At 42.5% G+C, this 12237-nt stretch overlaps 1 protein-coding gene across 2 annotated transcripts in view; it reads right to left on the minus strand.

The window, feature by feature from the left end:
• Nucleotides 1-336: 336 nt before the first annotated feature.
• Nucleotides 337-12237, minus strand: part of nckap5l (NCK-associated protein 5-like) — a 45905-nt gene continuing 34004 nt past the window's right edge. Inside the window, exons 8-13 of one of the 2 annotated variants that reach the window (XM_062427724.1) lie at nucleotides 9116-12018; nucleotides 7807-7936; nucleotides 7529-7601; nucleotides 4014-4301; nucleotides 3371-3522; nucleotides 337-1698 (exon numbers count right to left, since the gene is read on the minus strand). In XM_062427724.1, coding sequence (XP_062283708.1) covers nucleotides 1435-1698; nucleotides 3371-3522; nucleotides 4014-4301; nucleotides 7529-7601; nucleotides 7807-7936; nucleotides 9116-12018 — 3810 coding nt within the window. In that variant the 3' untranslated portion in view covers nucleotides 337-1434. Of the gene's footprint in view, nucleotides 1699-3370; nucleotides 3523-4013; nucleotides 4302-7528; nucleotides 7602-7806; nucleotides 7937-9115; nucleotides 12019-12237 lie in introns of those variants that run through there. The other variant, XR_009925601.1, reaches the window with a different exon arrangement.

Genomic DNA, 12237 nt, shown 5'->3' on the forward strand with positions numbered 1-12237 from the left:
TCGGTTTAATTGATAACAAATCATAATATTTTTTTAGTTCATTAGGTTTTTTTGTAAAGTCTGAAACTACTAAACACTGTCGAATAAGTATGAAGGAGTATAAAGTAGAAGATTTCCCTCTGAAATGTGGTGGAATAGAAATATATAAAGTAGGAAAAAATGGAAGAAATACCTCAAAATAAATGTTAGTTTTCACAACCAGACCCAAAGAAAATTTAAACAAAAACAAACAAAAAAAACCCCTTCAAATACCTAAATACCTTAAAATAAATGTTAATCTGTAAATGAAGCCACCAACTCCCCCCAAAAAAAATCATCGACACAAACAAGTAAATCAAAAACATTTTAATTAGAAAGTTGAAAAACGGCAGTAGGTACATAGGACCTCTATCGGCTAAAGAACGAACAGCAACAGAGATGTTGAGATATGAACATAATCTACGAAGCCAGGAGACTGCTGCAAAAATTATTCACAGATTACATTAAAAAAAAAAGAGAGAAAAAGAAAAGATGGCTGCAAAATGATGTACATTTTTAAAATAAATAAATAATAGAAATACATATTCATTGAATAGTGTAGAGCCATTTCTCTTATCTATGTTATTATTGCTGGTATATATTACCTTTAAATGTATAATGATTTAAAAACGCCAAAAAAACCCAATATTAACATGATCAATTTTTTTTATAGCAGAATTAAAGAATCACAGACATGAACATTCATTTTTTTTCTTTTTAAAAGGAGCTCTGTAATTTTTTTCTTTTTTATTCTTTGATACATTTTTTTTAAAGTGATGAAATGATGTCGAATGAACGGAATAAGATGTTTTATTTTCATTTGATACAGTGCAGATCTGATCACTGCTTCAAAATATCCGTTTAACCCGGGATGAGAGGAAAACTAAATTTAAAAAAAGAGCAGACAATTACAACCAGGAGTGATGATCTTTGTGCTAATGGTTAAGCTCGTTAGCTTCGGCCATGCGTTAAAAGTTTTACACGATATCGATGAGTTTTCGGTGCGATTGTGAAAAAGAAAAGAAAAGTGAAACGTCGTCTTAACATCGTCCATCGAGCAGAGCGAGTGGCTTTTGGCTTCATGTTTTATTTTGGGGAATCCTGAGGAGAAGTCTTTTAAAATCCGTCCTTCCAGTTGCAACAGAGACGCAAAATGATGATGATGATTGAAGATGATGATGATGATGAGGAGGAGGCAGCATCATCATCATCATCATTGTAGAGAGTCAGACATCAGAAAAAGGGCACAGTATCTTTTTGTCTTCCTCCTCGGGGTCAGCAGCAGCGTCACAGTTCAGCCACCAGGAGGCGCCACCAGGAGGAGGAAACTCTAATGGTCTGTTCTTTCCCTCCTTTCCTCCTTTCATCCCTCCCCTCCTTTCCTCCCTGCAGCTATTCCTCCCTTCTTGGCTGGAATCATCCTTGGCTGCCGCAAGACGACAGGCTGTCGTACAGGGAATCACTGAGGGACTCAGGGGTCTCGAGGACTTGGGGCTGGCTCGGGGAGAGTGCCTCCTCCGGCCGTTCCTTGAGCAGCTCCATGCCGCCCTCACGGCTCATCTCGGGAACGCTGGGAGTGCGAATCTTCCCCCGGCGGCTCATCCCAGAATGGGCGGGAACGGGCAAACTGCCTGGGTCGACCACTCGGCTAGAGGAAGAGGGACCGCCGGCCTTCATGCCCTGAGGAGAAGCAGAGAGGAGGAGCAGGATGAGGATGATGAGGAGGAAGAGGATGAAGAGGATGAGGAGAAGGAAGAGGATGATGATGAGGAGGAGGAAGAGGATGATGATGACAAGGAGGAGGAGTAGGGGGAAATATTTAAGGTTGTGACTTTCGTTCATCTTATGTAACGGCCTTCAGGTGCAAAAAAGAAAAGAAAAAAAAAGTAGGTTACAGAAAATCATCCAAGTGTGAATTTTTAATATTCATCTGATTAATAATTTCTAACCTGAGAATGTGCTTCAGTGTTTTTTTTTTTTTTACATTATGTAAGAAGTGAGATTTAAAAATGGATCTCCACTTTACTTCTCAATATATAACCGACACACATTATTATTTATTTGATTTTTTGGTCCTCATTCGTAAATCTGACACAAAGTTTTTGAGTCAAATCCTTCATAATTTCTTATATGATACGATATTTTAAAGATAAGATTCATAATTACAGCAGCAAAAATAGAAAGAGCATCAATAAGAAGAAAGAAGAATAAAAAATAAGCAAGGAATGAAGACAATAGCAGTAAAATAATGTACAAGAGTAATATTGGTGTTAAATGATAATATATCTGATAGTGTAATATTGATATTGCACAGAATTTAAAGTTAAAAAATGTATTACAGAGTTGAATTGAAAGTAATAATACACCTTTTTTATTCATAAACTCTTCTCTCTCTCTCTCTGCTGTTAGATTGAGCGCGGCTCAGTGTAGCGTGAGCGGTGAAGTCGAGCTCGTAGCTGCTTCGACCATCAGTAAAAACTCCTTTGTGGCCTTTTTTCTTTCTTTTTTTCTTCTTCTTTTTTTTAAAGTTTCTGAGTGCTGAGCTGAGTTAGCGAGAAGCTCTCTGGTGTCTGTGAGTCGGTACGAAGCCGTTCAGGCGTTAACTTTCTTTTTTAATATAAATTTCATGATGTTGATTTAAAGCGGCGAGCGGGCGACTCTGTCAGCGCCGACCTCACAAAGTTCACGGCTGATTTAAAACAGCAGACGGTCGGAGTGTTGAAACATTTTTAAAAACACATTAAATGATGATTTTTTTATGTTTCATCCAATTTAGTTTGCTGCGTTTTAAAAGACAGATTCACAGTTTTTTAAAGTCTGTCTTGCAACAAAAGTCAGGAGCAAAAATGAATATTGAAACATGTTTTTCCCTGCTTTTTAAGAAATGTCTTAGCTAGTGAACACCTTTAATAATGTCAACTCCTTAAGAAACTGAATGTTTAGCGTTGTCTGTCCAGTAAGAAGCAATCAGTTTTAGAGGTTTTAAAGAAGATAAAAAATAAAACTTAAATGTTGTGACTTTGGATCTGACTTTTTTCTTTCTTTCTTTCTTTCTTTCTTTCTTTCTGCATTTCTAGAGAAAAAATTGTTTTTTATAATTAATTATATATAATATATATTCATGTATTCATGCAGTTTACAGAGAGAGCGAAATAACTCCACCTGATAATATTACATGTAGAATCAATATTTAGTAATTATTAATCTCTCAGTAACGAGCAGTTTGTGTGGCGATCATAGTTTAAATAATGATCTCAATTAAACTTACAAACAGCTGATGTAGCTCTCTTTTTTGAAACATGTTAAACTGAATAATAATAACTGAGAGTCTGAACTGAAGTCATGTCCGTACCCCTCTGAACGGCGAGCCGAAGGACACCGCCTCCTCCTCTTCCTCCTCCACCGCCAGGTAAACCTCCGCTGGTCCCGCCGGGGTCTTCAGATTGGGGAAGGTCCAGGTCTTTGAGCGAGGGGAGAACATGTTCGCTCCGTGGGCTTCTTTGTCTGCAGGAATGATTAAATTGGTGTTAAAGTTAATAAATCACTGATCAAAGGTAACTAGGAACAATTTAATCATGAAATAATCTTATATTTGATGATATTTTCTGGTTCCAGCTGCTAAAACTTGAGTATTTTCTTGTTTTCTTCGTTTTCTATGAACGTAAAGTGCATCAACATGTTTGTTTTGTTGTGTTTTATTATTTATAGGAATTTATAATATACATTTATAATCGTTTCATACAATAAAGTTTACAGTTAATCTGGAAAATATTGTGTGCTTGATAACCACATCGCCAAAAATGTGGGTTTTATGTATATATTCAGAATATATCAGAATTATTTGACTCCCTAATATCGGGTATCTGTCGCGCTGTAGTGACAGATGTACTAAAATATTAAAGTTTGGAGGCTAATTATCAGAGAACTCAATGAGCTCCGTCCATGTTCTGATCTCTTCAAGCTGTTTTTGGTGTATTTATGTTTTTTTTATTCACCTTCACGTATTACGCCGGCGGAGCTTCGCCCCTCCAGCACGGAGCCGTACTGAATGGTGGGAATCAGCTGTTTGTGCGGCACGTAGCACTCCTCCTGGGACATCAGCTCTCTGTCCAGGGTGCGAGCCCGTCGGCCGACTCTCCCCGGGGAGCCCGAGGAAGAGTGGTGGTGGTGGTGGTGCTCGGCCCTCGCCTTGGACAGACCGCGCCCAGCCGCGCCGCTGCTGCAGTCCGGCAGGGGGAACGTACCGATACCGCTGTCCAGAGTGTAGGTGGACGCACCGGAGCCTGCAGAGACGGAGCAGAGAGACATAAATAAATACGTGAAATATGAGACAAAAATAGATTAAATATGAGACAAAGAGGCAAACGTGTAAATTAATTAATTCTCACTGTATTTTTTAATCTTTTACTGAAGTCTGAATCGGTTCTCCTCGGGGGCGTGGCCTACTTTATCTACCTTTGATATGCTAATAAAGGTGTGAGCCAATTTATTTGCTCTCAATATGCAAATTAAATGTTTCAGTCAAATCCTCGTGGACTGTCACAGATGTTCTGTCCTGGATTCAACTTAAAAAAGGGGAAAAACAACCTAAATATTATATGTAAAAATATAAAGGTACAGAATGGATAAAGTAATATACAGTGTTATATATATTCATTTATATATAATCTACAAAAAACAAAATAAACACGTCACTTGGTATCTTAAGTTCAATAAACCTTCCAGAAATTAAAGTTTTAATACGTGAAATTCAACAACTTTTGGGCAGAGGAAGAGAAATGCTGTGTTGATGCCATTTTCCCCCTTTTAGATTCGATCTTTAGCAGTGTTGTAAATCTGTTTTTATTCTTTCACTGCATCGACAAATCCTGAAAGAACTGGCCCCTGGTTTATATTATATAAGTTGTTATGTCTATCGTCTGCTGGGTCACCATGTCTCGATGGTAATCCTGTTATTTCACCAATAAAGTATATTATATAACTAGATGATTATCTTTCATGTGTTGACATGTAAACAGTATTTTAATGCTGCGGCTGGTCGAGGCTGAAATTAAATACTTTATACACAGAAAGATTTATTGGTAATAATTTATAACATTTTTTATTGATATTTATGTAAAACGTGTAAAATGTTACTCTGCAAAGTAACTAAACGCTGTAAAGTGGAGTGAAAAGTACATTTACCACTAAAATATAACTACTTATAGTATCTTAAACTCGTACTTCGTCATGTTACGTTCCCCCCGCTCGGTCCCGAAAAAGGAGTGATGTCACGTTTCTGATGTGGGTGATAGATAAAATATTGATCAGAGCGATCACAGCCTGTAAACTGAGTTTTATTAGAGTGATGCTGCAGTTTTTAGTCTGCTTGTATTTATCATTATTATAATTTCCACCTTAATGATGAATATTAGCAGCATGTTGTTGAGATTTCACTGTTCTCACTTCTGTTTAGAGTTGTGAGGCGGCTCCTGAGGGTAATACTACATTTTTAAAAAGGCTTATGTAATCTTTACTATAGATGTCTCTGTAGATGTACACATTTTATGTTTTATTCATTTACTTGCTTCCTAATCTGTGTATTTTGTCTTTCTGTTGCTAACGGCAACCACTGCTGACACAGATCTGTTACAGCTGCCGCTTTACTCTGAAATCACCAGAGACTAAATTCAAGTTCTTACATAATATGACTAAATTTCAAACGGGGAAAACAAGTGTACGTGTTTATCACACACACACACACACACACACACACACACACACACACACACACACACACACACACACACACACACACACACACACACACACACACACACACACACACACACACACACACACGATCATGTACACTTGTGGGGACATTACATAGACTTACATTCATTTCCTGAACACTAACTCCGACCACTGACCCAAAAAAAAAATCAGCTTTTTCCAAATTGGGAACATGTTTCGACCCCAAGTAGACAAATCGTCCCTAATTAATAACTGGTCCTAAGTCATATGAAATTTTGACACACACATTAAAATTAAGTCTCTATTTCCCAAATTTAGAGGGTAATTTTGATATAAATGTCAAGTTGTTCCTTGTTTACACCGTCTGTTTGCCCAACAGAAAAATAAAATGAAATAGAAAGAAAAATATAATAACATGGACGGGGTTAAGTAAGTCCACAGCTGGCAGGGATGACACAAAATTATTATGATGATGATTAGTGAACGTCTGAAACCTCGATTTACTGCTAAATACACAGTGAACTATAGAGTCTGTTATATAGTGTTAGTGTGTATAGGAGGGAATGAATGGATGAGGGAGTGATTTCAGACACTGTGACTGAAGCAAATACTGACAGATAAATGTAATCTACTCTTCAACGAGCGTTATTAGTCAGTATTACTGCATCACAGCTGTTTTGTGATGCATTCAGTGCCGCTCTGCTGGTGTTTGGTTTAATGTAACGTTGCTGAATCACTGTTAAGATAACTAGAACATTTTTTTTTACAATTTTTTAAAAAACTGTTATCTTTCTGGACTTCCTCTGATACTTCTTCTTCTTCTTTATGTCAGGAAGAGGAAGAAGTCTCAGCAGTCTAAAGTGTGTTTGACACAACGTCCAGACGATCTGAGAGGAACTGAAAGTATAAGTAAGATATTTTTAGACGTAGATTAAAACACTTGGATGTAGTGGACGGGGTTTGGGATGTTGTGAAAAGCTCCTATGTGTATGTTCATGTCGTTACTATGTTGATTGTGTTGTGTTTTTGTGTCATTATCATTTTTATTACTTATGTATTTTATTATTATATTATGTATTTTGTTTAATTGTTATGTTTTGTGCCTGAGGAACCCTTTGAAAATGAGATGGTGCATCTAAAAACATGTTAATTCATATATATGTTCATTTTGTTCAATTATTTGAGGTCTTATTAGATATTTTTCTAATCAATTATGACCTTTTATTACTTATTTATTAGTTTTACTTACATTTTAAGAGTCACCTTATTTTAATTTAGGTATTTTACTCGTATTTTGGTGTGCATCAGTCTCAATAATCAATATTTACCGTCCTATGTGTTTGTCAGTCATTAGTAAAACACTTGAATGAAAGATGCTATATGAATACATTTTGACTGACATAGTTTTGTGAATCCAGTTTTCATGTTAAACCACAATAAAACATACTTTTCTTTCATCGTTGTTTCTGATTTTTAGTCACATTCCCTGAATTTTTGTGTTTAATCATGTTTTCAGTTGCAGAGCCACTTCCAGTAAAGACTTTAAAAGCCATCTGCAGTCTTCAGCCTTTTTACTGGAAGTGTGTTTACTTCTCTCTGCGGGCTCAAGACTGTGAATCTGGTTTTTATATTCCAGACTAGTTCTACACACACACACACACACACACACGTCTGGTTTGATCTTGCACGAGGTCGTAATGCTCATAAATCTTACAAAATGTGTGCCGCTTCTGTCCTCTGACAAACTCTCCTGGCAGACGCCTCTTTTCTTTACCTGCAAAGTGTTGAGAGTGAACCGAATCTGCGAGGTTCTCGTCTGATGTGATCTTGCCCATTCGATCTGATCCCTGCATTAAAAGAACAACAAGGCAGCAGACGGAGAAGAGAATGAAATGAAAGGCCCCCCGCTCTTCAAAATCAGCAAATTAGACGCCGAGTTCAGGCTTCAAAGCTGATAATAAGAAGAACAAATTAAACCGAAGCTCTGCTGAGATCTCTGTAATTATTGTCTAACAACAGAGAAACGAGGAGCCGTGTGATTCGTGTAGGTACCTTCTCCATATCGTCACGACTGCCGGTGTGACTGATGATGTCGCCCTGCTGACTGAACACCGGCTTCGACGACTTACAGTCGAACGAGAGCCGGCGCTGAGGCACGCTGATCACATCCTTCCCGTCCACTCTGCAGTCATAAAAAACACACATATCCAGTTAAAATCTCAAAGTTTAGTGTTAGTATTGTGCAAATCATCATTTTAGTCAGTTTCAATCAGTCAAAGGTAAAAATAAACATTATTTGAAGCTTGTATGAATGTAAACTGAATATATTTGGATTTCAGGTGGTTGATGAGACATTTAAAGACGTCACTTTGCATTTTATAGACCAAATGTTGAATGTGTAGAAAATAATCTATGATCAAGGAAATAATCTTTCTTTGCAGCCTGAGTCATAATTGTTCTTCAACATCTATTATAAAGGAATAGTTTGACATTTTGGGAAATAAGCTGATTTGTTTTATTGCTGAGAGTTAGATAAGAGTGATACCAGTGTTGTGTCTGTGTGGTGAATATGAAGCTACAGATGATTAGCTTAGCTTCAAACTAAACACGGTGAATCAGCATTTAACTACCAACTGAACTCAAATCAGCCCCAAAATGTGAATATTTTTAAATCCAGGTTAAAAAACATTTCTCCTTCCATGTGTTTTGTTTTCTTTCTTTTCTGTACTTTTTTATCTTTATCTTTTTCATTATAACTGGGTGTTCTTGTTTTTTGTATGTTTTAATGTTTCCAATGTTTACTGTTTAATCATCCCCTGATATTTTGTTTTTATGTAAAGCACACTGAGTTGACCCTGTGTGTGATATGCACTATATAAATAAAGCTGCCTTGCCTAGCTTAGCATAAAAACCGGACACAGCTAGTCTGTCTCTATCCAAAGATGATGATCCTGCCTAAAAACAGCTCTAAAGCTCAATAATTTAAATGTTATATTTTGTAGGGATTAAACAAACAGAGCTAACAGTTTCCCCCTGTTTCCAGTCTTTATGCTAAGCTACGCTAACAGTCTCTGGCTGTAGCTTCATACTTACAAGGCAAAGCAGCTTTATTTATTTATTTATATAGGGCCATTTCTTACACAGGGGCAACTCAATGTGCTAAGAATTGGAAGAATAAACACATACAGTTAACATAAATACATAAATAAAACCCAATTATAGTACAAATTGAAAACAGAGTACAGAAATCTGCTTCTCGTCAAACTAACACTAAGAAAATAAAACTAGTGTATTTCCCAAAATGTCAGACTACCCCTTTAAAGCTTCAGTCTGTTATAAACTGGCCTCCACTCGTCCTCACCTGTTTAGCAGCTGTTGCATGAAGTTGTCGGAGCGCGCTCCTCTGTACATGACAGCCAGCTGTCCCTGAGCTTGGTCCATCACCACCTCACACGAGTGACCCCTTCCAGACCTCTCCACGTACGCCCGCTCCTCCTCCAGGGCCCTCCTCAGCCCCTCCGCCTTCTCCATCAGCGTGGAGATGTTCAGACCCTCCACGCCTTCTTTACACCTGGTGGCCATTTTCACCGAGTCCCTCCCCACCGAGGGGATGTTGATCTTCCACTCTTTCTTCTCGTCTTTCGCTTTGGTCCCGTCGGCTTTGCGGCTCAGCGCGGGCAGCTTGCTCTTCTTCAGTCCGAACCAGCTGGCGATGCCGTTGGAGGCTTTCTGCTTCACCTCGCCCACCTGCACTCCTCGGTCCTGCTCCTGGAGCTTCAGCACGTTCTCCTCGATGCCCTTCATCACCTTCTGCTCGATGGCCGATTGCGGGCTCGGGACCGGCTGCACCGGCTTCTCCCCGTCGGACATCGGAGGTCTCGGAGGAGGAGGCGGGAGGCTGTCTCCGTACATCGGATTCTTCTTCCCTTTCCCGCTGATTTTGGTTCTCTCCTCGGATTTGGACGAGTAACGCGGGGCCTCGGTGGGCTTCCCCGCTCTGTGGACGGACGGGCCCTGACAGGGTTTGGACGGCGACTTTGGGGGGATTTTATTGGGGCTGTTGCTACTGTGAGGCCCCACACCGGATTTAACGTTATAAGCCAGATTCAAGGAGCCGGGACACTTAATGTTGTTGCGTAGTACCTGCGGAGCGTCTGCGTTGGGCGAAGGTAGACCTATTTTGCTTTTGGGGCTTTCAGTCTTTGTCACACACAGTTCTTGTTTAACTAGACCAGACGGCTGAGATTTGACCCCCTGCTCGTACAGCGGAGACGCCCCCGGGTACTTCAACACGCCACCGCTAATTTTAGGCTTTCCGTCCAGAGAGTCTGTGTATTTTGAGTGTCTCTGCTCCTCTTTAGGGAGCTCCATGGGCCTCTCCGCCGTCTTACTCCTCTCTTCGCTGTGGGCGACGCCGCTTTCCTGGACACTGACCTGTAAATCCTCCGAGCTCCGCAGCTTTCCCAGCGCTGCCAGTCTGTCTTTGAAGGCGTGGTGACTGGAGTCCGCGGGAGGTCTCGCCGGCCCCGTCGCAGGCCTCTTGGGGATCGAAGAGTCGTTTCGTCTGATCGGAGGCGGAGGCGGCTGGGAGGGACCGGAGCTCTGCTGCACCGTCACCTCCCTGACGTCCACCTCCTGCTTCTCTCTGGTCCGCGAGTAGTTGGGTCGGGTCTGAGCTTTGCTGAGGGCAGAGGAGTTGGGAAGGCTGTGATGGTTCACCCACACCGGACTGTCCGAGTCCTCTTCGTCGTCTGAAGTGGACTCCGACGTGGACGAGGACGACTGCTTCCGCTGAGGGACGGGGTTGAGGACGCTTTCCGGTAACGATTTCACCAGCTTCCTCTCGCCACCGTTCGCCTTCGCTTGCGGCGGAAACGTGGTTCTTTTCTCGAGACCCTGACTCGGTTCCGCCTCTCTAGAGTTGGTAGATATATCACAGACGTTTTCGTAATGTGGGACCCTTTGGGATATTTTGGGCGACGATGACGACGTTGAGGAGGGAGCGCCCATCTTTGAGGCAACTTTGGGTGCAGAGAGGCTGCTGTAGCTTATGTCCTTAGCGGGCGGGGAGCAGGGGTCTTCGGGCTGCGGAGGGGAGGTGGGCGCTGAGTGTGTGGCAGGGTACGACTCGGACCTGGCGGGTGGCGGCGGGGGCTGCCTGCACCTCTCCGTAGTGGTGGCTCTGCGCGTGGGGACAGGAGAGTGGTACACCTCGTAGTTGTTGGTGCGACAGGGGATCCTGGAGTTGCGGGTGAGTTGGGGGCTCAGACGGACGGCGGGGGGCGCAGCCTGAGTCTTCTCCCCCATCGAGGGAATCTTTAGGAACTTGAGCAGTTTGGACGGGGAGTTGATGGCGGCGGCTTTGACGTCGCTGAGGCAGGAGGGGCTGGGACTGACGGAGGCGCCGGCTCTCACTGAGGACGCCTCCGGATCTGTGCTGTCTTTCTCGGGGACGGCTGCGGGGTCGTTGGACGTGGCGGTGCTGACGGACAAGAGCGCTAAACCGTTGTGAACGCCATCGCTCGCCTCGGAGTCGCAGCGTGAGATCTGCGCGCCCTCCGTCGCAGGACCGGGCAGATGGGAGGCGGGACAGAAACCGACGAGCTCTTCGGCAGCAGCGTTTAAACAACTCTCAGAGTCGACCTGCTCCTGCTCCACTCCTATCGCCTCCAGGCTCTGATCGTCCGTCTCTGTGATTGATGAGTGGGTGGGGGCGCCTGCCGGTTGCTGGTGGGCGTCATTCTTGGTGCAAAGTTTAGACGGGGGAACAGACTCTGCAGTTCTGCTCTTACCGTGACATTCGCTCATAGCAGCTGCGGGAGCTACGTGACTCTGGGTGGCGGCTTTTGAAGGACTACAGACGTGGTTGCATGGCTTCGGAGGACCGTCGGGACTCCTCTTGCAGTGTAAACAGCAGGTGGTGCTCCCTCCCTCTGACTTCACCGCCCCGTCGCCGTTGACGTGCTGGTGCGGGTCAGCGTCAGAGCAGGAGCAGTGGCAGTGCGTGTGGAGGGGTTTGCACTGTAGTGGAAGTGGGTCCGCGGTCGTAGCCAAAACAGCTTCTGTGGACATGAGCACCTGGCTGTAGTCGCAGAAAGACAAGCTCGTGGTGGACGGGTGAAACTTCAGAGGGTCCGTCTCCTCCATCTTCCGCAGGACCTCCAGGATGTGTGCTTTCTTCTTGAAGAAGGGGGACAGGGCCTCCATGGAGGCGGCGGGGCCACGAGGGCCTGGGGAGGCATGTTGTGTGCGGTAGCCATTTCCCTTTCAGACAGAAAAGAGATCTCTATCAGCGTAACATTCACTGCCGTCACTTAAAACAATTTACTTCATAAAGACCTTTTGAGTGCATGTGGGAACATACAGGAAGTGAGAGGCAGATTAGCAGCAGACGTCTTTTTTTAAACGCACAATAGTGAAGCAAATGTCAGAGCATTCATATGGAGGTTGGGGGATTGTGCTCTTATTTAAACTCTATGATAT

The sequence above is a fragment of the Scomber scombrus genome, chromosome 10 (genome assembly GCF_963691925.1).
Source record: "Scomber scombrus chromosome 10, fScoSco1.1, whole genome shotgun sequence".
Lineage (NCBI taxonomy): Eukaryota > Metazoa > Chordata > Actinopteri > Scombriformes > Scombridae > Scomber > Scomber scombrus.